At 40.6% G+C, this 25,565-nt stretch overlaps 1 protein-coding gene across 2 annotated transcripts in view; it reads left to right on the top strand.

The window, feature by feature from the left end:
- NAA60 (N-alpha-acetyltransferase 60, NatF catalytic subunit) overlaps positions 1-25,565 on the top strand; it is a 60,722-nt gene that overhangs the window by 32,336 nt on the left and 2,821 nt on the right. The window contains exons 2-6 of one of the 2 annotated variants that reach the window (XR_006354056.1): positions 2,284-2,399; positions 8,226-8,355; positions 11,089-11,185; positions 20,843-21,077; positions 23,341-23,719. Coding sequence is in view for 1 of the 2 variants with exons in the window: in XM_043975146.1 (XP_043831081.1) it covers positions 2,290-2,399; positions 8,226-8,355; positions 11,089-11,185; positions 20,843-21,077; positions 23,341-23,497 (729 nt within the window). In the remaining variant the exon portion in view is untranslated. The remainder of the gene's footprint in view (positions 1-2,283; positions 2,400-8,225; positions 8,356-11,088; positions 11,186-20,842; positions 21,078-23,340; positions 23,720-25,565) is intronic. The other variant, XM_043975146.1, reaches the window with a different exon arrangement.

The following is a 25,565-nucleotide window of genomic DNA, read 5'->3' as shown; positions in this document are numbered from 1 at the left end:
TGCATGTATACATGTTACTTTCTCTGATACAAGATAAACTCCATCAGGGTGGGGACTTCTGGAGTCTTTGTCTTTGTCTTCCAATGACCCAGCACATGCCTGGCACATAGCTGTTGCTTAACAAATGCTTGTTGATTGATTGATTGATTGACTGGTTGATGGTCTCTAAGGTCCCTTTCAGCTCTAGTTCTATTTTTCTGTGTTTTGGAAACTGTTACAGACTTGTTGACCCAAGAATAACGTACTAAAAGAAAATTGGATCAGAAACTCAATTTCCAAATGCTTTCCATAGCAAAGTGGAACATAAACTTTGGGTAGGCATGTGATAAACAGATGTTTTTGGTTTTTGTTTTTGATGGCCTGAAATATTTCGCATTGAGGATTTGGTTTAATGGGAAATACACTTGACTGAGCTGAAAGTCCTGGTTTTCTCATTTGTCAGCTTTCTGACTTTCTCGGCAAGTAGTGAGTACCCCTACCCCAGTCCTTCCCTGGGATAGAGCATAGGATGGGAACGGGAGATAGAAAGCTATCTAGAGTAATTAAAATGGACGTTCTGTGAAGTCGAAGTTGTCTGAGATAAGACTGGACAGGTAGATTGGAAGCAGGTTGAGGAAGGTCTTGAATGCCAGGGTCAAGAATTTCTACTTTATTCCTGAAGTAATGGGGAATCAGTGAAGGTTTCTGAGAGAGGAGGATGTGTCCTGTAAGTCTCCTGCCAGGCTGTAGCCTCCTGACCACTACTTTCTTGCCTTTTCCTGTCTCTTAAAAAAAGGAAGCAACATTTCCATTCTAACTTTGGTTAGGACAACACAGTATCCTGCTTTATGTAACAAAATAGGGGTGGCTGCTTCATGACTGACTGACCTAGATTATGTGGATTTCACTGATTGAAAACATATGATGTTAACTTGGGAAAGTGGTGTTTGTTTTCCATGGAAAATTCTGATTGAGGGCCCTCAACTCCTAGTTGTCAGGGTTGAGATCTTGAGACCCAAAGGAGGCAGAAAAAAAGACTGACTTAGTAGACAGAAATCAGTCTCATAAAACGTAAAATTAGCTCTAATTCACTTGGAAATCCATCAAGTACAGTCCCTCTTTCCTGCCTATGGCTATTGTGCTGGCTTTGAAGTTGGCTGTTTGTCTGAACTGTGGACAGCTGAGTCTGCTTCTCTTCCCTGCAGTCTCTGTGCTGTCAAGGGCCTGGAAAGGATTCCATACTCTTCAGAACTTGGCAGCCTCCTGGGCTTGCGTGGTTGCTTCTTCTTGTTGCCGGGGTGGTTGTTTTTTTAAAATCTTTTTGTAAAATAGAACTAGATTAGAGGTGAATATGGAGGTAACTAATCTCATCTGTCCTTATTTATTCCACAACATAGGAAGTTCATGGGGTATCATATTGATACTGGGGAATAAAAGCCACATCCTCAAAATGAGAACCCTGTGAAAGAAAAATATGTATACAAGTACACACTTAAAAGAGCATTCATTGGATTTTGAATCAAAAGAAATGGTTTTGAATCTAGACTTTGCCATATATGTGTGTATACACAAATATATAATCAATTGTCAATAAACACTTATTAACAGTATGTGTCAGGCACTGTATGTTTATCTGTATGTGCATGTGTGTGTATGTATGTATATGTATAAATATAAATATAACATGTATAACAGATTCTAGGGCACACTCAGGTTTTAGATAAACCAGTCTTGGGGGCATAGGGATGTAATCTTTATTCACATCACTATGCCATCTAGAAATACGAGCTAACACTAGCCAAGGATTTTGTTTGGAATAAATAAAATCACTAGAAAAGATGAGATGACTGTGACCATTGTTCCCAACCCCCATAAAGGTGAGAAAGAACACAGCACCAGGCCCTAGGAGGCTGGGGACCTGGATTCTACCTACCACTAACTAGCTTTGTGACTCTGGGCAGTTTACTGTCCAAAGCCTCAGTTTCCTCATCTGTTAAGTGGAGATGATAACCATCTTGTCTATTTCTCAGGGTAATCCAAAGGAATAAATAGATAGGAAGCTGTTTTTAAAATCTAAAGAAAACTGGGGGGCAGCTAGGTGGCACAGTGGATAGAGCACCTGCCCTGGATTCAGGAGTAGCTGAGTTCAAATTTGGCCTCAGACATTTGACACTTACTAGTTGTATGACCTTGGGCAAGTCACTTAACCTTCATTGCTGATGCTACTACTAGAGATAAGGAAGAGTTAAATAGCGTATTATGGACTAGGCCTTCCCTTTCTAATATATTGCCCTTTAATTTCAGGTGTGAATGACAGAGGAAGTGCCCTCCAGTGCACTTAGTGAGGTCAACCTACGTCTTCTTTGCCACGATGACATAGACACAGTGAAGCAGCTCTGTGGTGACTGGTTCCCAATCGAGTAAGTAAAATCTGAATTTATAACCCCATTCTTTGGGACTATAAATTAGAAGAAATTTTGGAGACACACAAGACCAGGTAGATGGGCCTTAGACTGAAGAGCATCGAATGTCAGGGTCAGAAGGCACCTTAGAGATCACCTAGTTCAGAAGTTCTTGCCATGTTTTGAGTCCTGGTCTGCTTGGCAGGCTGGTGAACTGGTTTGGTAAAACTGGTTTCTGGAGAAGTGATTTGCTCCTAATCACATGACTAGTTGGTGGCAGAATGGGACTTAAATCCAGATTTCCAAACTCCCACTCCACTCTTCCTCTGAGATATTTGTAAAGCATTATGTGCTTGGCACATGACAGGTGCTTAATAAATGTTTGTTATCTTCCCCTTTGTTGCTCTTTTCACTGCACTCTATTGTATCCCTTTAAAGTTTCCTAAGAGAGATACTTCTCCTTCCCCCCAAATTATACTTGCAGGACCCCTGGCTAAAGCCAAGTGGCACCAGTTCTTTGGAATCAGGAAAGGCTTTGTAGAGGAGAAGGGGCCAGGGAACTGAGGCTTGGAGATTGAGGAAAGAGAGTGTGTGTGTGTGGGGGGGGGGGGCGGGGAGCCAAGGCATTCCAGGTGCGGGAAATGGTGCACACAGAAGTCTGAAGAGTTTGAGCTGCACCCATATGTCACATATTGTAGCAGAGTTGTACAGTGCCAGGCTGAAGACATTTAAACATCTTTTGAGTCATCTCTTTCCAGTAGCTCTCAGAAACATTTCCTTGATTCTTTGAGTCACTCCGGATTGGGTGCTCCACCCGCATTCCTCAGATACCTCACACTCCCATGTACCCAGTGTCAGCCAACCTCTACATTTTGCTGCCACTCGGCCTCCCCATTTCTTCAATGTTGGGCTGTCTTTATTTGGACCTCTAAAGATGCAGTAGGCATCTGAAACTCTTAGCCCTTCACTGTTCATCTAGCTAAGGGACACAGGGCTTCTTGCTTCTCATTCCTCACCTCTCCCCACTCCCCCAGTTGCTAACGCTGCAACTCCTGAATACAACTTGAGTGGAACAAAATCACACAACTGAGTAGGACTTGAAACCAGATCCTCTGAGTCCAGATCCAAGGCTTCCTCCCTTACAGTGCTGCTTACAACTAAACTATAACTTTTCCTACTTTCTTTCTTTCTTTTCTTTTTCTTTTCTTTTCTTTTCTGCTGGGCAGTGAGGGTTAAGTAACTTGCCCAGGGTCACACAGCTAGTAAGTGTCAAGTGTCTGAGGCCGGATTTGAACTCGGGTCCTCCTGAATCCAGGGCTGGTGCTTTATCCACTTCGCCAACTAGTTGCCCCTATAACTTACTGGGGAAGATTCAGAAGGGACCTATGGATGTAGTCAAATATCTGGCATTGGGTCTCTGTCTGTTACAGAACAACTTAACAAATTTGGAACAGTTATTTAGCAACAAATTTATCCAACAAAATCCAACATTTGTTAAGTACCTGTCAACTATTTTATAGAAGGGAACATTCTTTGGGGAAGGTCAAAAAATATCAAAGCTTGCTTTTTTGTTTTTTTTAAATCTGCAGTTCTTCACCTTTGGTACAGGGACAGATTCTTTAGAGATAATGGCATTAGTATAATTTGGGTGTGGAGGGTCTGACAAGCCCAGAAACTCTTTAACAAGTCTAATTAAACAAGAGCTGATTCAGCAGTATAGCCCTTACTCAAAGGCAGGAAGCGATATAATGGCATGTTGCCTATTAAATTCAAGAACAGCCATTTATTAAGTGCCTGCTATGTAGGAGAGTACTGTATTAGTGCCTGGGGAGAGAGGAAGCATAAATGAGATATAATCCCTGGCTTCATGGAGTTTACATTCTGTTAGGGGAGGTAGACCACTGAGAAATATATAAACGATATGAGTAAAATACTATGTCAGATTTGACAAGATGACATTTGAACTGGGACTTGACCAGTGAGTAGGCTTTCAGCAGGCATAGATAGGGAAGGGAGAGTATTCTTGGTATTAGAAATGTAGAGGGGCAACTAGGTGGTTCAGTGGATAGAGCACCGGCCCTGGAGTCAGGAGGACCTGAGTTCAAATCCGGCCTCAGACACTTAACACTTACTAGCTGTGTGACCCTGGGCAAGTCACTTAACCCCAATTGCCTCACCAAAAAAAAAAAAAGAAAGCCTACACATGTACAGGTGGAAGACAGTGAATAGTGGCTTGGAGGAACAAGGTAGTGTGAGATAAAACTGGAAGGGTTGTGTGCTGCTGTGTTATGGGGGACTGATCCGTGAAGACCTAACCAAGGAATCTGGGTTGTATTGAGTAGACAAAAAGGAACCTGAAGAGTTCTGAAAAGCAAGATGACATACTCAGAGCTGTGCCAGGTTAAATCTGGAAACTTTGTGAAGGATGATTTGGAGAGCACCAGATAGCCTAGACATGAAAATTAACACAACCAATGAATCCAGATTATATACATAGCAGAACTTAGGATATGCTGTGTGGAAACATTTAAAACCTCCCTTCAAGTAAAATTGAATTTATTAAGAAATAATCTATCTCGGGGGCGGCTAGGTGGCACAGTGGATAAAACACCGGCCCTGGATTCAGGAGTACCTGAGTTCATATCCAGCCTCAGACACTTGACACTTACTAGCTGTGTGATCCTGGGCAAGTCACTTAACCCCCATTGCCCTGCAAAAAAAAGAAAAAAGAAAAAGAAATAATCTATCTCTTAAGTGTTTTCTAAAATCTTAGAAAGTTGCATGATAAGCAGAGTCACTAGTCAAAAAACTGCACCTCTTTGTACCAGGCACTGTACAAAACACTGGAGATATAAATATATAGAAAAGGGTAGCCCCCGAAAAAAAGATAAACCCTCAAGGAGCATGAAGTCTAAAGGGAGGAGACAACACACAAGAAAACTGAAAAAGTAAGAAGAGGAAGCAGCTAAGTGATACAGTGGACAGAGCACCGGGCCTGGAGTCAGGAAGACCTGAATTCAAATCCAGCCTCAGACACTTGTTAACTTTATGACCCTGGGCAAGTCACCTAACCCTGTGTGCCTTAGTTTCCTCATCGGTAAAATGAGCAGGAGAAGGAACTGGCAAAGCACTCCAGTATCTCTGCCAGGAAAACTCCAAATGGCTTCATGAAGCATCAAGCCCAGCTGAAGCAACTGAACAACAATCACAATATCTAAGACATACCCGGACTATTGCATTAAAGAACACCTGTGGACCACAGCTGTTCCATTACACAATTAACTGAGAAAATACAAGATCCTATTGTGCTGATTGTTTATTATTTTAAAAGCATTTGATTTAATAGAGTAAAATGCCACCTTAAAGACTCTCCCACTAGACATCTATGCATGTAGCAAAATTGTTCAAGGCCCCATAAAAGCTATAATAAGAGAGAACCTCATTCAGAGATTCCCGCCCTGATCATTACTATCAGGGAAGCTGGGGCTAAGGAAGGACAAAGATGGTTTCCACTGTGAGTCATGCAGGAAATACAGCTCAGAGTCCAAGTGGATGAGAGAGTTACCCTGTCGATGCTGAGGTCCTCCAGATGCTCATGTTTGTAGACATTGTTCTCGTTATGCCAAACCCTAAAACATTGCAGAGCCTCCCACATGAGATCTGTAACTGCTCAAAAGAATTTGGCCTGGCCATATAATCAAAGGAGTAAAGAGTGCTTGTGGTCCAGATTATGCTGTGCAGCTCAGTAGACAGCCTTTAGAGCTTGTACATCAGTGTGGAGCCAGGAGGGCAAGTGTATATGGTTTGTGTTGTGTGTTATATGCAGGTATATCTTGGACAGATAGTGTGAATGGACAGTGAATTGGGCCCAGATTTAAACAGGAGGAGGAAATGGGTTAGATTGCTTTAAGGAAATTGTATAGCTTCTTTAATGATACCAAACTGCTCCAAGAAACAAAGGCCCACCTTTTAAAAAAACATTTTATTAATATATTTACTAATAGAATCCATCCCCACTCCCCTTCATCGAGCCATCCCTTATAACAAAAAAGAAAAGAAAAAGGGTAAAAGGCAGCTCTGCAAAGCTAACCAACACATCAACTGAATTTGACAGTCTGTGCACTCTGCAGCATCCCTAGTCCCCACCTCTTCAGAGAGAGGTATATTTTTTCATCTTTTCTTTGGGGCCAAGTTTGGTCATTATAGCTTTGTTGTTTTCTTTCATTTTTTATTGTTGTAGTCATTGTGTATGTTGTTTTCCTGGTATTTTCTTCATTCTGTATCAGTTCGTAGACGTCTTCCCATGCTTCTCTGAATCCTTCATGAACAAAGTTTCTTGCTGTTCAGTAATATTCCATTACATTCATGTAACACGGGTAGTCTATGGCTGCTGGAAATGTTCTATTGTAGTATCCAAAGATATCACTCACAGAATACAGTGGAGTAACACACAGTGGGTTTGAGCAGGCTGTGATACGTAACAAGTAAGAAACTTCAGAGAAGAACTGGAGTGAGGGATATCACCAAAAAAAAGATAAAAAATTGGACTGGGTATGTGCTGAAAGTGAGGAATAACTATTAGTGGACAGTGCCCTTGTTATCAGGTTGGGTGGACTCCTGGGAGAGGACACGAACAAGAGTCATACAGAGCTTGGGCAGGTGTGGATGAGTGGCAGTTCCCATTGTTGGAGGGAACAGTGAGATCACAAATCCATTCAAGTATTTTAATATGGGGCCCAGGAGCACAGAGTAGAAAGGAGGGACTGCAACAGATACTGAACTAGCATTCAAAGAGATTTAAGAGCTACATTATTGGGGAGGCTAGGTGGCGCAGTAGATAAAGCACTGGCCCTGGATTCAGGAGTACCTGAGTTCAAATCCGGCCTCAGACACTTGACACTTACCAGCTGTGTGACCCTGGGCAAGTCACTTAACCCCCATTGCCCCGCCAAAAAACAAAACAAAACAAAAAACTACATTATTGACTGGGCAATTGATTAAATGTGGCATGTTTAGATACGGAGTACATGAAAGGCACAGAAAAATGTTTTAATCATCTAATTGAACAAAACTTGATAAATCAGCATAACCCTTTAAAGCAATAGAGAACAATAATAGTATATTTCTCTAATGAACATACTGCATACATATTGTCTTAAAATACATGCTAGTCAGTCAGTGAGCACTTATCATGCACCTGCTATGTGTCAGGCTCTGTGCTAAGCAATGGGGATACAAAAAAAGGCAAAAGACAGTCCTTGCCCTCAGGGAGCTGACGGTCTAATGGGAAGCACAACACACAAGCTATGCATAATCGAGAGATATTCAAGGTAAATTGGAAATAATCTCAGAGGAAAGGCACTGAGAGGGATTAGGACAGACCTCATGGGGTTTTAGCTGGGATTTGAAGGAAGCTGGGGATGCCAGAGAATAAAGAGGGAGGAAATTCCAGGCCTGAGAGGGAGCCTGTGAAAGTGCTGGAAGCAGGGAGATGGTGTCTTGTGGGAAGATAGTAAGGAGGCTGTTGTCGTAGTCAGTGGATCACAGAGTAAATGGGGAGGAGAAAGCATAAGAAGAATGGAAAAGGGCGGGGAGGGGAAGGGAGTGCCGTTTATGTGAATGACCCTGAATGGATTTCATCATTGATTCTGGAGATCACTGGGAGCCACTGGAGTTTATTGATTAGAGGAAACGACCTGTAATTTAGGCACAGCTGAGTGGAGGATGGAGTACAGTGGGGAGATACTTGTGGCAGGCAGGTGCACCGACACATTATTGCAGTAGTCCGGCAGGAGGTGCGGCCCTGCCAGCACCACTGATCTCTTTGGTTGGTTCTCTCTCTAGGTACCCTGACTCATGGTATCGTGACATCACTTCAAATAAGAAATTTTTTTCCCTTGCTGCAACTTACAGAGGAGCCATTGTGGGTATGATAGTTGCTGAAATAAAAAGTAGGACAAAGGTGCATAAAGAGGTAAGTGGAAGAGTAGTTTTGACCCTTCAGAAAATGCCTATGTTCTATTTTGTCCAGTAGTAAAAGAGTGTGGAGTTGGGAGGGGGAAATGTGTCTTCCATTCTCTTAGTTTGTCATGAGCTATTGTGGTTAGAAGCGCTTCATCACCTGGTGGTCAGTCTGCTGGTGATGAGGCTTGGCACTTAGCCTCCCTGATATGATCCTTAAGTAAGAAATAAACAGTCTGTTGCCAGTCCATATTTGAAGCTCATTTAGTTTGCTAGGACCTCCCAGAGTTAGAGCTTTTGTGGCAGAGGATTAAAGAACTGAGCTCACCTACACACATGCACACAGGCCCACAAGACTTCAGTTAAAGACAGAAATGTTAGAAGGAAAAATAAAGATTCTGGCAGAATCATTGTTTGCTTTTTTGGTTGTTGCAATTGGCCTCCCACAGCCTGAGGAATCAGATTAGTACTTGCAGGATTTGATGTAATTTTTTTTTACAGTTTTAGGCACAGTAGATGTCATTGACCCCTTAGGTATTGTATGTCTATCGGTCTGTGTCTGTCTGTGTGTTTCTTGTCTTTTGGGGTTTTTTTTGGATTTTTGGTGCGGCAATTGGGGTTAAGTGACTTGCCCAGGGTCACACAGCTAGTAAGTGTCAAGTGTCTGAGACCAGATTTGAACTCAGGTCCTCCTGAAGCCAGGGCTGGTGCTCTTTCCACTGTGCCACCTAGCTGCCCCTGTCTGTGTGTTTCTTAATGCCAGGGTCTTAGCAATCAGGATATATTAGAAACAACAGTCAGTGACATTTCCAAGACATGAAATTGTTTGTGATCTTGTCTCTCGCATTAAACTGTCTTATCTTATCAGTCATATTAGCCTTTCTCTGTTCTCTGACATAATAAATCTCAGAGCCTTGGGCTCCAGGAAGATTTCCTTTGTTGTCTGTACTTATTTCTGTTGTCAAAATTTTTCATTTAAAATTTTTTTTTCTCATTCTGACCTGAACAGACACCAAATAAAATGTTCCTATATATTTCATGCCCCATAGTATTTACTTTTGTAATTATTGTATTTCCATGTTGGTTATTTGTTCATATTGTTTCCTTTTTAAATAATTTGGATCTTGAGGATGAGAGCCATTGTTTGTTCTTTACTCTAAGCAGTAGTTGGTTCAAAGATGTACTATTCGGGGCAGCTAGGTGGCGCAGTGGATAGAGCACCAGCCCTGGAGACAGGAGTACCTGAGTTCAAATCCGATCTCAGACACTTACTAGCTGTGGGACTCTGGGCAAGTCACTTAACCCCAATTGCCTCACTAAAAAAAAAAAAAGTACTATTCATATCTTACATTCACATAGTGTTTTATGGTATATAAAGTGTTTCCTTATGGCAGCAAGGAATCATATCTTGCAAGTATCATTATTTCCATTGTACATATGGAAAATTGAGACTTGGTGAGGTTAAGTGACTTGTAAGGGATGGAACCAGGGGTCGCCCTACTACAAATCCAAGGTCTCTCCACCACACCTTTATCTCTTAGCCACCCAAGCAGTACCCATGTGATGTCGATTCAGACTTTGAAATGAAATCGCTTCTGAGCAAGACTAGGAATTTAAGTTGTTAGACATTGAAGAAATATGAATATCAGTGGAGCATTCTGGTCCCTCCAGATGGCCTCCTCATAAGTTTGAATGTAAAATAGGTGTGAATCACAAGATGGATTCACAAACAGATCCCATATCTGTCTGAAATATTTACACCTTAGAACAAACAGCTAGCATTTTCCTGTCCATATTTTTCTTTTTAAAAAGGAAGGGGTGAGGGGGCAGCTAGGTGGCTCAGTGGATAGAGCACCGGCCCTGGAGTCAGGAGTACCTGAGTTCAAATCTGGCCTCAGACACTTAACACTTACTAGCTGTGTGACCCTGGGTAAGTCACTCAACCCCAATTGCCTCACTAAAAAAAAAAAAAAAAAGGAAGGGGTGCAGTAGATAAAGCACTGGCCCTGGATTCAGGAGGACCTGAGTTCAAATTTGGCCTCAGACACTTGACACTTAGTAGCTGTGTGACCCTGGGCAAGTCACTTAACCCTCGTTGTCCCAGGGAAAAAATAAATAAATAAATAAAATAAAAAGGAAGAGGAAGAGTCCCACTTTTCCAAGCAAACACAAGGATTGCCCTAATGGAGTGTCATCTTGGTTGTCCCAGCCTAGTGACTTATTTCTGACTGTGGCCCCAAGAGATCACTTCTGTAAGGGCATAATTGTTCTCCCTGACATCATAACACTGTGAAAAGCAGGGTGGGGGAATGGGAAGAACACTGGGTATGGAGTCATGAGAGGGACGTGGGTTTAGATTCTGCTATTGGTACTTATTGGTACTGCCTGGTGACTCTAGAAGTTACTTTACCCCATGAGGCCAAATTTCCTTCTCTGTAAAATGGGTATGATTCTTTTTGTACTAAGGACAGTACATTGGACACCTTAAGACACCAAAGAAATGTAAATTAGCATTGCCATTGCCATACTTCATGACTGTAGAGCTCTGTACAATTTACAAGGCACTTTCTTCAAAACAGCCCTCTTAAGTGTGTAGTGCAAATATGAATATACCCATTTTTATTAATAAGAGTGTATCAGAGCCAGGATATGAACCCAGGTCTCTTATTCCATGTCCAGTTTCCATTATTTGAATGTCTGCCTCTAGTATTAACCTCACTTCTTTTTCTTTTTAAATTCTCTACAGGACGGAGATATTCTAGCCTCAAACTTCTCTGTTGATACACAGGTCGCATACATCTTAAGTCTAGGAGTAGTAAAAGAATTCAGAAAACATGGAATAGGTAAGGCTGATCATGTGGGCCATGTGCTGGGATCCCTTGTTTGACTTTTTCTCTTGCATTGGGTTCAAAACATGAATGTGGAAATGCCAAAATCAGAAATTGAGTGTCAGCCCTAGGAAACGAATTCCGAACTAATTGCCCATAATTCTCTTGTGCTTTAAGGTTTACAAAGCACTTTATTGACAATAACCCTGTAAGAAGGTAGGTAGTGTGAATCTTCTCATTTTACAGATGAAGGAAATGGCACTCAGAGAGGGGACATTATTTGCCTTTTGTCATGACTCAGAGACTTGAACCCAGATCTTCTGATGCCAAGTCTAATGGTCTTTCCACCACATTCCACTGAATCTCTCAGAGGAAAAGAAGTAGAAGTCTGTGTGTTGTTTTGTTTAATTGTTACATAGAGGCTAGGTGGTGCAGTGGATAAAGTACCGGCCCTGGATTCAGGAGTACCTGAGTTCAAATCCGGCCTCAGACACTTGACACTTACTAGCTGTGTGACCCTGGGCAAGTCACTTAACCCCCATTGCCCCACCAATAAATAAATAAATAATTGTTCCATAGAATGTTAAGAGCAGGACAAGACCTTTGAGATTTGCAAAGATATCCCAGGATCTTAGATCTAGACTGTAAGAGACCTCAGAGGCCATCTAGTCCAACCCTTTCTTTTTTTATTTTAATTTTTAAAAATTATATATATATATATATATATATATATATATATATATGTAAAAAATAATTTTGTGGGGCAATGAGAGTTAAGTGACTTGCCCAGGGTCACACAGCTAGTGTCAAGTGTCTAAGGCCAGATTTGAACTCAGGTCCTCTTGAATCCAGGGCTGGTGCTTTATCCATTGCACCACCTAGCTGCCCCCCAACCCTTTCATTTTACAAATGAGGGAACTGAGGCTCAAGAAGGCTGAGTAATTTGCCGAAGATCACATAGGTAGTGTCAGAGATGGGATTTGAACCATGTCTTCTGACTTCAGAGCCAATTCTCTTTTCATCACACCATGCTGCCTTTAGAAGTGACCATATCAAGATCCCCCAGAGACCTGTTGGAAGCAGTAGCATTGGAGCCCAGATATTGACTTATCCTTCCTCTGATTTTTCCTCCAATGTTTAATACACTTTTAAAAAGTTTTATTGATGCCTTTTATTTTTTCATCTCATTCTTTTATGATTATATTCTAACCTCCTTCCCCACTCTGCGCATCAGCAAGTGAGCCTTTATTTATAACAAAGAAAAAGAAATGATAGTTAAGCAAAACCAGCCAATATATTAACCAGGTCTGACAGCACATATCATATTCCACACCAATAGCCTCCCACTTCTCCAGTGAAATGATGCAGGTTTTGGAGCCTGGCCTGGAACGTTATAATTTTTTTGTTCCTTCCAGTTACATTGTGTAGTCACACGGTGTTGTTTTTTCCCCCTGGTTCTCCTTACTTCACTCTGCATCATCATGTATCTTCCCAGGTTTCTCTGGATTCTTCAAATTCATTATTTCATATGATAGAGCAATATTCTACTATGTTTCTTACCCACAACTCGTTTAGTGATTCCCCAACCAATGGACATTTTTATTTCCAGTTTGTTATTACCACACAAAGTTGCTATTGTGTGCATTTTGGTATATGCAACACCTTTCTGTCTGTCTGACTTCTTGGCATATATGCCTGTTAGTAGAATCTCCAGTTCAAAGTGTATCGACATTTTAGTCACTTTTTAAGCATAATTACACATTCCTTTCCAAAATAGTTGAATCAATTCATAGCTCCACTGACAATGCATTAACATGCCTGTCTTCTTCAATACCATTTCACCAAACAACTCTACAATTGGGAGCTTAATAAAACATCTAAATTAATATACTGCAATAAAATTGCTACAACTTACAGTTGGGGATACACTATTTTGTTTTATTGTTTCTTTGAAGCCAGTATTTTGTGCATGCTGTATTTATAGGCAATAAGAGAGGATTCACAGAAAGAATTGTTGAGAGTTTTTAAGCAGTACTTGGTGGGGGGGTTATATATTGTTATGACTGTTCTTCTGCTATTTAAATGCTATATAATATACTATTGTCTTGTTTTTGTTTTTGGTCGGGCAGTGAGGGTTAAGTGACTTGCCCAAGGTCACACAGCTAGTAAGTGTCAAGTGTCTGAGGCCAGATTTGAACTCAGGTCCTCCTGAATCCAGGGCCGGTGCTTTATCCACTGTGCCACCTAGCTGCCCCCCCCATATAATATACTATTAATAAAGTTTGAAATTAAAAATGATGTTTAAAACATGCTTTAATCTCATTAAATATTTTATGAATAATTTTATTTCCAAGAAAAAGAAAAGGAATAGAAGCTTCTAAAGAGAGACTGACCAGGCCATGGAGCCTGATGTTGGAAGAGATCTTCTGATAGATTTCCTTCCTCTGCCCTTTCCCAGGTCTCTGCAAGTCTGATTTTAGCACGCACAGTTTTGGTTTAATTTTAAAATTCCAGATTGGAATTTTAATGTTATTCTTCTCTACCCCACACACTTCTGTATGCTGCTGGTAGTGCTGGGAGTAAATTTGACATGTTTAAAAAGTTACCTCAATTAATTGTCAGGTCCTAAAGCTGCCACATAGTTTTGCTTACCCAAAAAGGAAGTAGTTATCTATCTGGAAAAGTTTAGCAATGCTTCACAATTGAAAAACTGAAACCTGTTAGCTACATAGCAGGTTTCCTATGACTTTGGCTCACATTACAGTTTGCTGTGTGTTTTTTATGTCTTGGGTCCTCTGTGGTAGACAAACAACTTTTGTATGCCTATAGTAGCATTCTACACAGACCAGTCACCAGATTTTATTTTGTGGCTTGAATAACCACCGATTTCAAAAGAATTTTTTGGCTTATTTTGAAGCATGCTAATAATTTGGTTTTGTACCTCTGTTTTCCAAATTAATAACTGCATGCTGGCCGAATGAGGGATTTTGCTTTAATTATCCATGAAGTTTTTTGAAAACTTGTCAAACAGAAATATTAACAAATTGTGCTCTTATATATTGCTAGTCTAAATGTTTTTTGTAAATTAAAAAAAAAGCCCCTTCCAATTCTATTTGATAACAGTTTGCTGGAAGAATGTAGGTAGTTTGCTTACCTTTTATTGGGCAGAAATCTTAATCATGGTTTCAGTATTATAGCCAAATAGACCATTTCATTCTAAAGAAATTATCATTCCTTTGAAGAGTTCAAGGAATTCACACTTTCAGAGTTTTAAAAATAAGTTTTAAAATTAATATAGTTTGTTTATTTGAAGTAAAAGAAAGATTTAGTATAATATTAAGGAGGCAAGAGATTTCAAAAGATGAAGTTTATATTTGCACAGATGGTAACAGTACCTTTAAACTTGAAAAACAGGGAAATATCTTTAAGATTAATCATCAACTCTAAAGGAAATTTGCATAATAAACAGATAAAGTTTAGAAATGTGTGCCTTTCAGGTTGGTGATCGTTTGGAGTTCCAAATATATCTTATTTTTTAAAAAAAGTTTCATACAATTAATTTCTAAAATCAAAGGAGTAAATTGTCTGCTTTTGAGGGGAATAGAACTATAAGGAACATTGTATCGAACTGTTATATTTTAAATGTTCAATTTTTGTTGTTACTAAGTAATTAAATTTTACCCTAATGGTTAAGAAAAAGGTACCACAAGGTACAAAAAATGCTAGACTTCCAGGTCTTGCATAGGCAATTTTTCTAACATGAATCCTTCCAGAGCAAGGCAGCCACTTTGTTCTGGTGTGATACTTGGGATTTTTGATGACTCTATGTATATTGAAACACTAATATTCACAATCTCCCTGTTCATCCATGTTTCACCAGAAGTAGCTTAAATGACTTTGAAAGTACTTTTCAATTCTAAGGTTCTTTGATTCTCTAAGTATGGCAGAGATGTCAGTCCACAAACGTTAAACACCTTCTTGGAGAATTGTACAGTGCTTGACACCAAGAGCTATAATATAACCCCAGCCCCATCCTCCTGTTAGGCCTCAGTTGAGGAGATAAGGCATATGTGAGACTTTTTTTTTAACCTGTGTAGCTTGGAAAATTAATCTTGTTACTTTAGAGTTCCACTTCATACACTGAAAAGAAAGCTAACAATTCAGGACAATAAACAAGTGCCAAGTAAATACAAATGAAAAAATGTGATTGAGAGAAATCTCTTTGGGCAGGGATTATCTGTTAGGCCTCAATCAGTCAGTGAACATTTGTTAAGCATCTCCTACGTGTCAGGGAACATGCTAAGCACTGAAGATAAAGAAAAGCAGTAGATAGCCCTTGATGTCAAGAAGCTCACAGTCGAATGCAGGGGAGACCACATACAAACAACCCTGTACAAATAAGTTCTAGATAGGATAGATTGCAGATAATCAATAGAGGGAAGGCATTAAGGAGGATTAACAAAGGCAGAGATAAGGAGGGAGAGAATTCTAGCCATGGAGGAGGGCCAGTAAAAATACCTGGATTCAGATAATGGAGTGTGGTGTGTGTGGAACAGCAAGGAAGCCAGTGTCACTGAATAGAAGAATACATGGGAGTGAAAATAGTAGAAAGAGACTAGAAAAGTGTGGGTACTCATGAAGGACTGAACATCAGACAAAGGATTTTATATTTGATCCTGGAGGTGACTAATATTAGCGAACATTTATGTAGCACTCACCATGTGCTAATTAAGCACTTTATAATTATCTCATTTGATCTTCAAAACACGCCTGGGAAGGAGGTGGTATTATTAGCCCCATTCTACAGATGAGGAAACTGAGGCAAACGGGTTGAGTGGCTTGCCCAGGGTCATACATTTAGAAAGTGTCTGAAGCCAAAGAAAGAATAGTGTTGCCTGTGCAGGGAAAGGGGGCAAAGCAGTAGAGGTCTTGGTGAGGATGAGGAACAGGGTTTGGGGCTGCAGGACAGAGGGAGAGAGTGGTAGAACAACAACAGATTGTGATCAGAAAGTGAGGAGAAAAATTGGAACGTGGAAATCTTATATAAACAAATGTTGAAAACTATCTCTACATGTAACTGGAAAATAATAAAATACTTTTATTTTAAAAAAAAAGAAAGTGAATCTTAGAGTTCATGAGCATGGAAGTAGTATGTGTGGGGGAGTGACAAGGTCAAGGCTATGGCCGTCTTTGTAGCTGAGGTGGGATGGAGGAGGAGGAGATAGGAAATGAGTACGTTGAGGAACTGAGAGGGCAGAGTGTTTGAGGGAGCATCAGTGTGTATATTCAAGCCCCCTAGTATAAGAGCAGTAGTTGGGGAGGAAAGACTGTGAGCCAAGCATTGAACTCAATGAGAAAAAAAGCTGGAGTGTCTTAGAGGTCATGATAGGTATTGTTGAGTCATTTCAGTTGTGTCCAACTCTTTGTGTCCCCTTTTGTAGTTTTCTTGGCAAAGATCCTGGAGTGGTTTGCCATTTCCTTCTCCAGCTTATTTTACAGAGGAGGAAACTGAGGCAAACAGGGTTATGTGACTTGCCAGAGGTCACATAGGTAGGAAGAGTCTGAGACCAGATTTAAATTCAGAATGATGAGTATTTTTGACTCCAGGCCCCCCCCACACACACACACACATACTATCCACTGTGCCACCTAGCTGCCCCTCTGGCTCCAAAGTCAGATCTAGACATTAGAAAAATCACCATGATGGCCATGTGGAAAATGGATTATAGTAGGAAGAGGCTTGAGTCAGGGAAACCAATTAGAAAACTTCTGCAGTTGTCCAGGAGAGAAGTGCTACAGGCCTGACCTTGCCTCATGGCTTAGTGAAAGAAGGGGATTTATATCAGGACCTTACACACTTTCTACTCTCTATCCCTTTTCACCTGAGAAATTTTTACATGACCCTGGGCATATAGGGATAGAAAATAGGTATACATAACGTTTTACTGTTATCAGATTTTTCACAATCCCCACATTCAGTTAAGAAGCTAAGACTTACACAAGAGATGTTTACAGAAACAGAAACGATGAGATTTGGCAACTCATTTGGACATAAGAGGTGGGGGAGATTGAGGAGTTGAGGATGACCACTATAGGCTGTTTCTAGAGCCTGCCTATAAATATGGCATTTTCATCCCCAGATGGTCTCAGTAGTCTGGTGGGAACAATACTATAATAGTACTTATATAGCACTTTGCCGTTTACAGAGCACTTTCTTTACAAACACCTAAGAGAGAAGCAGTGTAAGTGATGGGTTTTTTGGGGTTTGGGGTTTGGGGTTTTTTCCTTCAGTTTTACAGATTAGGAAACAGACGCAGTGAAGGAGACCAGTGGCATAGTCAAGACCGTTTAGTTTGCAAGTAATGCAGCCATTCCTTCCTCTCAGCCTCACCTTGCTTTCCCCCCTCTTTCAATTATTGCTCAAGGCTGTCTCTTCCAAGATGTCTTTCCAGATTAAGCCCACTCATTTCCCATTCCATAAGTAAAACCACCCTCTCACCTCACTCACTAAATACATTAGGTGAGAGGAGCTGTGCTAGGCCCCACTGTCATAGCCCCTTTTTATAACCAATAGGTTTATCAGCATTTTGGGTACCTGTTAGTATCTTATCTCTCTATTAAATTGTAAACTCTTTTTAAGATGAGGATTATAGCTTGTCTTTAATGGGCTCCTTAAGGCCGTGTTACAACACTGTCCTCTGTCAACACCTGAGATACATCTTGTGATGTTGGCCTCTGGTATGGTTGGTTGGTCAGTTGACACATTCAGCAGGGCCATCTCAGCCATAGACATGAAAATCAGAGCTAAGACAGTGCTACCTTTAACATTATTTTTAAGTATATAAATGGTAAATGAGCAAAAATACCTGAAAACTTGAGATTTTCACATTCTTTCCCCTCCATACATCTCCTGTATGCATAAAGCATCTTTTATCTCTACTTTTGTCTGATTTTCAAAGAAAGTTGGCAACAGAAAGAATACTTAATTATCTTCTCACATATGTGAATTTCCACAACTGAAGTGAAGCCATCAAGATAATTGTTTTTGCAGAGACCAAAATAGAAAATGAGCAACCCTATTTAAAAAATGTTTCACTCTGTTTTGTTCTTAGTAGGAGGTAGGTGGCATAATAGATAGAGAATTGGCCTTGGAAATGTCTATTTAGCTAGAGAGATAATAGGCAGGTAGGTAGCACAGTGGATAGAGACAGGACAAGGAGGCAAGAAGATTCAACTTCCTGAGTTCAAATCTATCCTCAGACACTTACTGGCTGTGTGACCCTGGGCAAGTCACTTAACTCTGTCTCAGCTTCCTCATCTGTAAAATGAGCCGGAGAAGGAAATGGCAAACTACTCCAGTATCTTTGCTGAGAAAATCCCAAATGGGGTCACAAAGAGATTGAAACAACTCAACAAGAACAACAACAGAGAGATAATGCTAATGCATATAAGGCAGTCAGCAAGCAATTAAGTGCTGAATTGTGTAGTACTTTGAGCAGTAGGGATTTGGGGGAAAGAGAGATGGGAACATGAGGGTGGTCACAGAAGTACTCCATCATGTAAGACAGTGCCTGGAACATGTCTATTACTTAATTGATGCTTATTGATTTATCAATTATGATGGCAGTGAGTGAGTCCAGCCTTTGATTCTTGTGACAGTGAGAAAATCACTTGCCTCTTACTGCGTCTCCTCTGTGAAATGAGGTTAGATGAGATAGGGTTCATAAGCTCTAATGTTCTGAGTCTGAGTAAAGAGAGACTTAAGTTGACCTTGAAAGATGCATAGGATTTGGAAAGTCAGAGGAGAAGAAAAGAGGTTTCTGTCAAGGACAACATCATCGGTAAGCATTCTGAAGTGGGAATGAACTCGGGACATACGAGGAACAGTGAAAAGACTAATCTGCAACATGGGAATTTGTTTTGCTGGACTGTGTTTTTGTTTTACTTTTTTTCTTTTTGGTTGTTTCAGTGGGGAAAGTAGTAAGAAGAATTGATTATTACTGCATATAAAAATTACTAAATGTATTTAAAGGAAAAAAAAGACTGGCTTGGCTGGAATAATAGCTCATTGAGGTAATAAAGATAGATAAGTCAATAGGGCCAAATAATAGAGTTGTAAAAAAGGAATGAAAGGAATTCAGACATGTGGTAGGCAGCTGTAATAAATTTGTTTGAACTGAGGGCTCTTTTAAAAAAAATTACAGTCATACATTAGCATAATAGGAGTTGCATATTTTCTGAATTAATTGTGGCTTATTTTTAATTGGGTTCTTGAATTTCACAAGTAGATGTCAATTTCACATTCATTCTTCTTCAGGTGGGGCCCAGTCCTGGCATTTTGTGTAAGCAGATAGTTCCTCTCTTCAATGCAGGCTCTGTCTTACCCTAGTAAATGATTATCTATAATTAAGTTTTCTAAAATGTATTTTATCTTCTCTAGTCATAAATAGTTTGAACCAATAGTTGTTATTTAATTGGACTTATTTGACATTGACCCAACTTAGTTTGTAGCTCTAGAGAACATAATAAATTTAGAAAGTCTGGACTAATTTTAGACAAGTTAAACTCAGTAGGATTTTAAATTCAGCCAAGTTCGTGCTTCTGAAATAATTGGATCGTTTGTTATAGAAACAAACTTCAGACTTCAGGAATTTTAGTGCTAGGACGTTGTGATGTTAACACTATACTAAAGTCCACAGAGGGTTCCAAAGAAGGAATCTATTTTCATCCAGCAAACACTGGTTAAGTACTGTGCTGGGCATTGAATGAAACAGCCCCTGCCCTCAAAGACCTTATGTTCTGGGGAGGGCAGCAACATGCCTGGAATGCCCTTCTTCCTTACCTTGGCCTCTTGGCTTCCCTGACCCCTTCAGCTCTCAGCCTCTTTTTTCCTGATCCTCCTCATTGGTGGTGCTTTTGCCCCTTTAGATTACCTTTGTAATTGACACCGTACCTCACTCTTTGTCTCTCCCATTAGATTGTGAGTCCCTTAAGGGCAGAGACCATGTTTTTGCTTTGCTTTTCTTTTTGCTTTGCTTTTCCTCTGCACTTAGCACAGTGCTTGCCACATAGTAAGTGTTTCATGAATACTTGAAGATGAAATATCTGCTATATAGAGAGCCTGGTAATAGCTTCCAGAGGGAATTTTCAGTGGTGATTGAGATACAGTCCCTCTATGCCTGGAACTTATAATGTAGCTGGAATGAGATTTGATGTGCTTATAGAGTGTGTTACTACTCTCTCACATTCACTGCAATTAGCATTTCATAATTTACAAAACACTTTTTTTCACAACCACCCTCCAAGGTAGGTATAGTATAAGTGCGTGATGAAGAAATTAAAGCCGAGATAGATAGCATGATTATCTAAAGCCACACAGCTAAAAGCAGTGGAGCAGCCATTGGAACCCAGGGCCTTTGATTCTAAATTCATTGTCCTTTCCTCTGTACCCATGGCCTTTGTAGAATCTTAAAACTGTATGAGACTATAAGAAGTACAAGAGAGGAGTAGATTGTGCCATGAGATCAGGCTAGCGAGAAGACTTGGGAAGGGCCTCGAGGATGAGCTGCACTTGAAGGATTGGGAGGATTGAGGGTACTTTCTGTGGTGGTTCTCTTGATCCAATTGTATGTAACCCTTCCCCCCCCCCCCTTCTCTCTCTTTCTTTGCTAGGTTCCCTTTTACTTGAAAGCCTAAAGGATCACATATCTACCACGGCTCAAGACCACTGCAAAGCCATCTACCTGCACGTCCTCACCACTAACAATACAGCAATAAACTTCTATGAAAATAGAGACTTTAAGCAACACCACTATCTACCCTATTATTACTCCATAAGAGGAGTCCTCAAAGATGGCTTCACCTATGTACTCTACATCAATGGGGGGCATCCTCCTTGGACAATTTTATATCCTTTGCTTTCATTTACAAAGGTTTTGCTTGTTATCTCTCTCCTAGGGCAAATTGAAGACTAGAGGCTGAAGTAGAAGGGTAGTCTCCTTCAGATCACTCTCAGCAAGCCAGCAGTGAGATAACTACAGCATTTGTCCCAAACCAGTTGATGTTCCAAGGGAATCTTGGGACAGCATGATTTGGAGCCTGAATAGTGCAATCAATGACTTCAGAGTCAGAGGACCTGAGTTCAAATTGTGCCTCTGACACTGCCTTTGTGACCTTGGACAAGTTACTTAACTCCCCTGGGCCTCATTTATCCAATCTGTAATATAATTGGGTTAGACTGGATAGCCTATAAAGGCCCTGTCACCTCTAAGTCTGTGATCTTTGAATTAGTTACACATGTCAAAGAGGTTTGAAGTTTAAAAAAACAAAACCTGGATTCAGATCCTTTGCCTATCATTTCTTTTTCCTTTTTTTTTTTTTTTAATGAGGCAGTTGGGGTTAAGTGACTTGCCCAGGATCACACAGCTAGTAAGTGTTAAGTGTCTGAGGTCGGATTTGAACTCAGGTACTCCTGACTCCAGGGCTGGTGCTCTATCCACTGCGCCACCTAGCTGCCCCATTTATCATTTCTAACTATGTGACAGCTGAGCCTTAACTTCCTCATCCAGAAAATGGGGATTGATAATAATAGTTGTCCTGCCTACCTCACAAGCTTGTTAGGAAAATTAAATGAGAATGTCTGTGAACTTACTTTCTAACTCTAAAGCACTATCTATGTGATCTACTTAAAAAACAAAAAACCAACAGCCAGGCTCTTCACAGGGTCCTTCCTACCACGAAGTATTCCCAAGATTCCAGTTAAGATTTAGAGATAGATTTTAATCCTCTGGGTCCTAAATAAGAATAATAATTTTTCTATGATCTAAATAAGACCTTCCCTTGGATTTAAATTGGATCCTCCTCCTTTATGGACAGGACATGAGTTGAAAGTATTATTTCCTCTCTAATTCTTTCCAGGTCTCTTTCATGGGAAGTTGGCAGAGAGGATTCCCAGGAGTAATACTATTTAGTATGTTTTGGATGAGGTCAAATGAATGACCCAGGGGTTAGTCACCCATACTCATCAGTGAACAAATACTTTTGTTAAGTGTCTTCTGTGTGCCAAGTACTGTCCTAGGCACTGGGGATGTAAAGACAAAAAAAAAGGAATAGTTCCTTCCCTCAAGGAATTTAGAGTCCACTTAAAGGACAAGAGCTTGCAGAGCCTTTTTGCTGTCCAAGAAACCTAACCAAAAGATTGATTATCTACAGTTTATGCTAGGAGTAGGTGTATCTATGGGTCTTAGAATTAGTCAATACACATTGTGTCCACAGTGTGCCAGCTTTACTGTGCTAGACACCCAGGATCCGAAGACAAAAATGAAACAGCCCCTGCCCTCAGCTTACAATCTGCTTAAAAGAAGAGAATCTACCAAGTCTTTCTGCTGTTCAAGAAAACTAACCAAAAAGTTGATTCCCTATGACCTATTCTAGAAATGAACTTTTTTGTTACTATTAGCATTCTTTGAACTGGAGTGTGTGTATATATATATATATATATATGTATGTTAGAATCAAGCATTTATTGTCTCCTGTATGCAGGCATTTTACTGGGTACTGGGGATACAAAAGATGGAGGTGAGATAGGACCTGCCCTCAGTCAAGAAACTTACCTTATAATGGACATCTGAAGAACATTTGAAGAATCTTCTTGGAATGTAGTAGAAAGAACCCTGAATTTGGTCTCCACTTACACAGAAACTCCGGGCCTTATCCACATCTGTGAAATGAGGGCATTGAACTAGATGAGCCCTTCCAACTCTAAAACCCAGTGACCCTGTGTCTATGTGTTCTCTGATCTTTGTGTAATTCCTGGAATCTCTCCAGGCTATCATGTCACCCAAGGTCCTGTCCCCATCTCCCAGTTCATGCCCCCCAGCTCCCTGTCTGTTGGCATGTTTACACCATAGATATATTCTGTGCCTGAGAACTGGCTCTTTTGCTCCTATATGACTGCAAAAGCTCTTGGATATATAGCTCAAGTTAACTGAAGAGTGCTTAGCCTTCCAGGGAGAATTTTGTGCTGTCCATAATCCTCTACATTAGCAAATGTGATGGTAATGAAATGGCTATTGAAGTTGAGTATCTTTATTTGGGGAGAGGCTGAAGATGGGGGTATTTGTTTTGTTTTGAAGGTCACTTGGAGAAGATATTCCTTAACTGAGTCCCACTGACTACATTCAGCACATCGGGTCTGCATTAGCCAACCTGAGCCCGTGTTCAATTCCACAGCGGATTTATCGCCAGGCCCAGAGTCTTCTTTGCAGTCTTTTGCCGTGGTCAAGCATTTCTGCCAAGAGTGGCATTGAGTACAGCAGAGCCATGTGATTTGGGTAGAAGGCCCTTCCCAGAAGCTACCAAGAGGTGCCTGAGTATCCAGTTACTTTCACCTGAGAGCCTCGCCTCTGCACCATAGTCAGCCAGCCCTGGGGATGGGCTCAAAAGGTGGAGGTGCCACCTGCTGGGCTGCCAACCCAGGCTGCTGTTCAGTGAGCCTTGGGGAGCCTAGGATCAGCAGACCAGGGATGATGGTGAAGAGACACACGGAGAGTTAGTTAATTTTGTGTTCTTGTCTTTGTCTTTATGGGAATGTTGGAAATGAAAGATTTGGGGCAGGGGCAGTCAAAAATAAGTTAGGATCAATTCACTGAATGACTTAAGGGATCAGTGACTTCATCTTTGTGGGTATTTTCTCCATTGATACTAATGCAGATGGTTTAGTCAGTGACACTTCATGATAACACTGTGAGAGAATAGTTTCTTACCTGGTAGTCAACCCAGTGATGAACTTCTCTAAACTTTGCTCAGCTGATCCTCAGACAGCAGGTAGAATCTGTTGACAGGTCCACCCTCAAAATAGGAACTGCCATAACTTGAGCTCTATTGATGTAACTTTCAAAGGTCTAAGGTCACTTCCATGCAGCATCTGAGGTGGACTTTAGTCCTGACTTGCAAGTCAATTTTTTAAAGTATCTAATAACAAGAGGCAGTCAAGTGTAATAGATAAAGGACTGGCCTTTGTAGTCAGGAAGTCTTCGCCTGCCCAACACGTGCTGCCAGTGTGACCCTGAGCAAGTCACTTAACCTCCTTCAAAGAATAAGAGCACAAATTGCAGTTCTATATTGGTGTAGGGAGTTCCCAGTCAAAAAGGTCCTACAAAAAAACCCTTAAATAATACCTTTGGGGCCTTGTTAAATTGAACTATGATGGTGGAAGAGAAATGGTCCATTAAGCTCCTCCTTTTGTTGTTCAGTCATTTCAGTGATGTCTGACTCTTGGGCACCCTATTTGGGGTTTTCTTGACAAAGATACTGGAATGGTTTGCCATTTCCCTTTCACTTTACAGACGAATAGACTGAGGCAAACAGGGTTAAGTGACTTGCCTAGGGTCATACAGCTTGTAAGTGTCTGAGGCCAAATTTGAACTCAGGAAGATGAGCATTCTGACTCCAGACCTAGCGCTCCATCCACTGTACTACCAACTGCCAACAAACTCCTATTGCCACTTAATAAACATTCCCCATGACTCTTCTTCTGATTGTTTCCAACTTTGTAAAATAAGGATAGTGATGAAATACAACATCCATTGCAGTTGTGAGGGAAGCAAGTCAGTGGCATGGAAATGTACACTGTTATTGATATTATTAGTGATGTCAAATGCAAGGCATTGATAGTATTATGATACCGATGTTCTATTCAGGAGACTATGCAGGGGCCTTGAAGGAGATACTCGATCTGGTGGTCAGAGAGAAGACATAAGGAAATAGCCATAAGAAAAACTAGAGTAGAAGTTCTTGAGCAAAATACAGAGTGAAATAGAATTAGAGGAGAGAGAAATCTAGCCAGAGGATCTCAGGGAAAGACTCAATATAAAAACTGGCGTACAAGCTGAGTAAGAAAGATAAACTAGGAAATGATCATTGAGAAGTCACCACACTCCTGAAAACTACCTTTAAAACCAATAGTGATTCAGGAGGACCTGAGTTCAAATCCAGCCCCAGACACTTGACACTTACTAGCCGTGTGACCCTGGGCAAGTCCCTCATTGCCCCCCCCCCCAAAAAAAAAGACCTATTACAATTGAAACCAATAGTGAACAGTATTGTGCTGACTACAAGTTATACTTTCTCCCCAGATCATACTTCTTAGAAAACCAGAGTGTGTCCTCTTTGGCATTCTCTTACCATGAAACTGAGCAGTGATGAGAAAGTCGAATAATAATAATTTTTAAAATCTGAGGTCCTTTATAGCTCGAGCTCTATGGTCTTATAATCTTAATTTGAATTGGAAGAAATAATTTAAAACCTTTTCACCCCAGCAAATATTCTTTATATGCTACATTTCGGACAGTTTTTCTAGTGCATGCATGCTGATTGTTTTTAAAGTTCTGATTTT

This window comes from Dromiciops gliroides, chromosome 1, assembly GCF_019393635.1.
Source record: "Dromiciops gliroides isolate mDroGli1 chromosome 1, mDroGli1.pri, whole genome shotgun sequence".
NCBI classification, from domain to species: Eukaryota; Metazoa; Chordata; class Mammalia; order Microbiotheria; family Microbiotheriidae; genus Dromiciops; species Dromiciops gliroides.
This window is presented reverse-complemented; position numbering and strand designations above follow the sequence as displayed.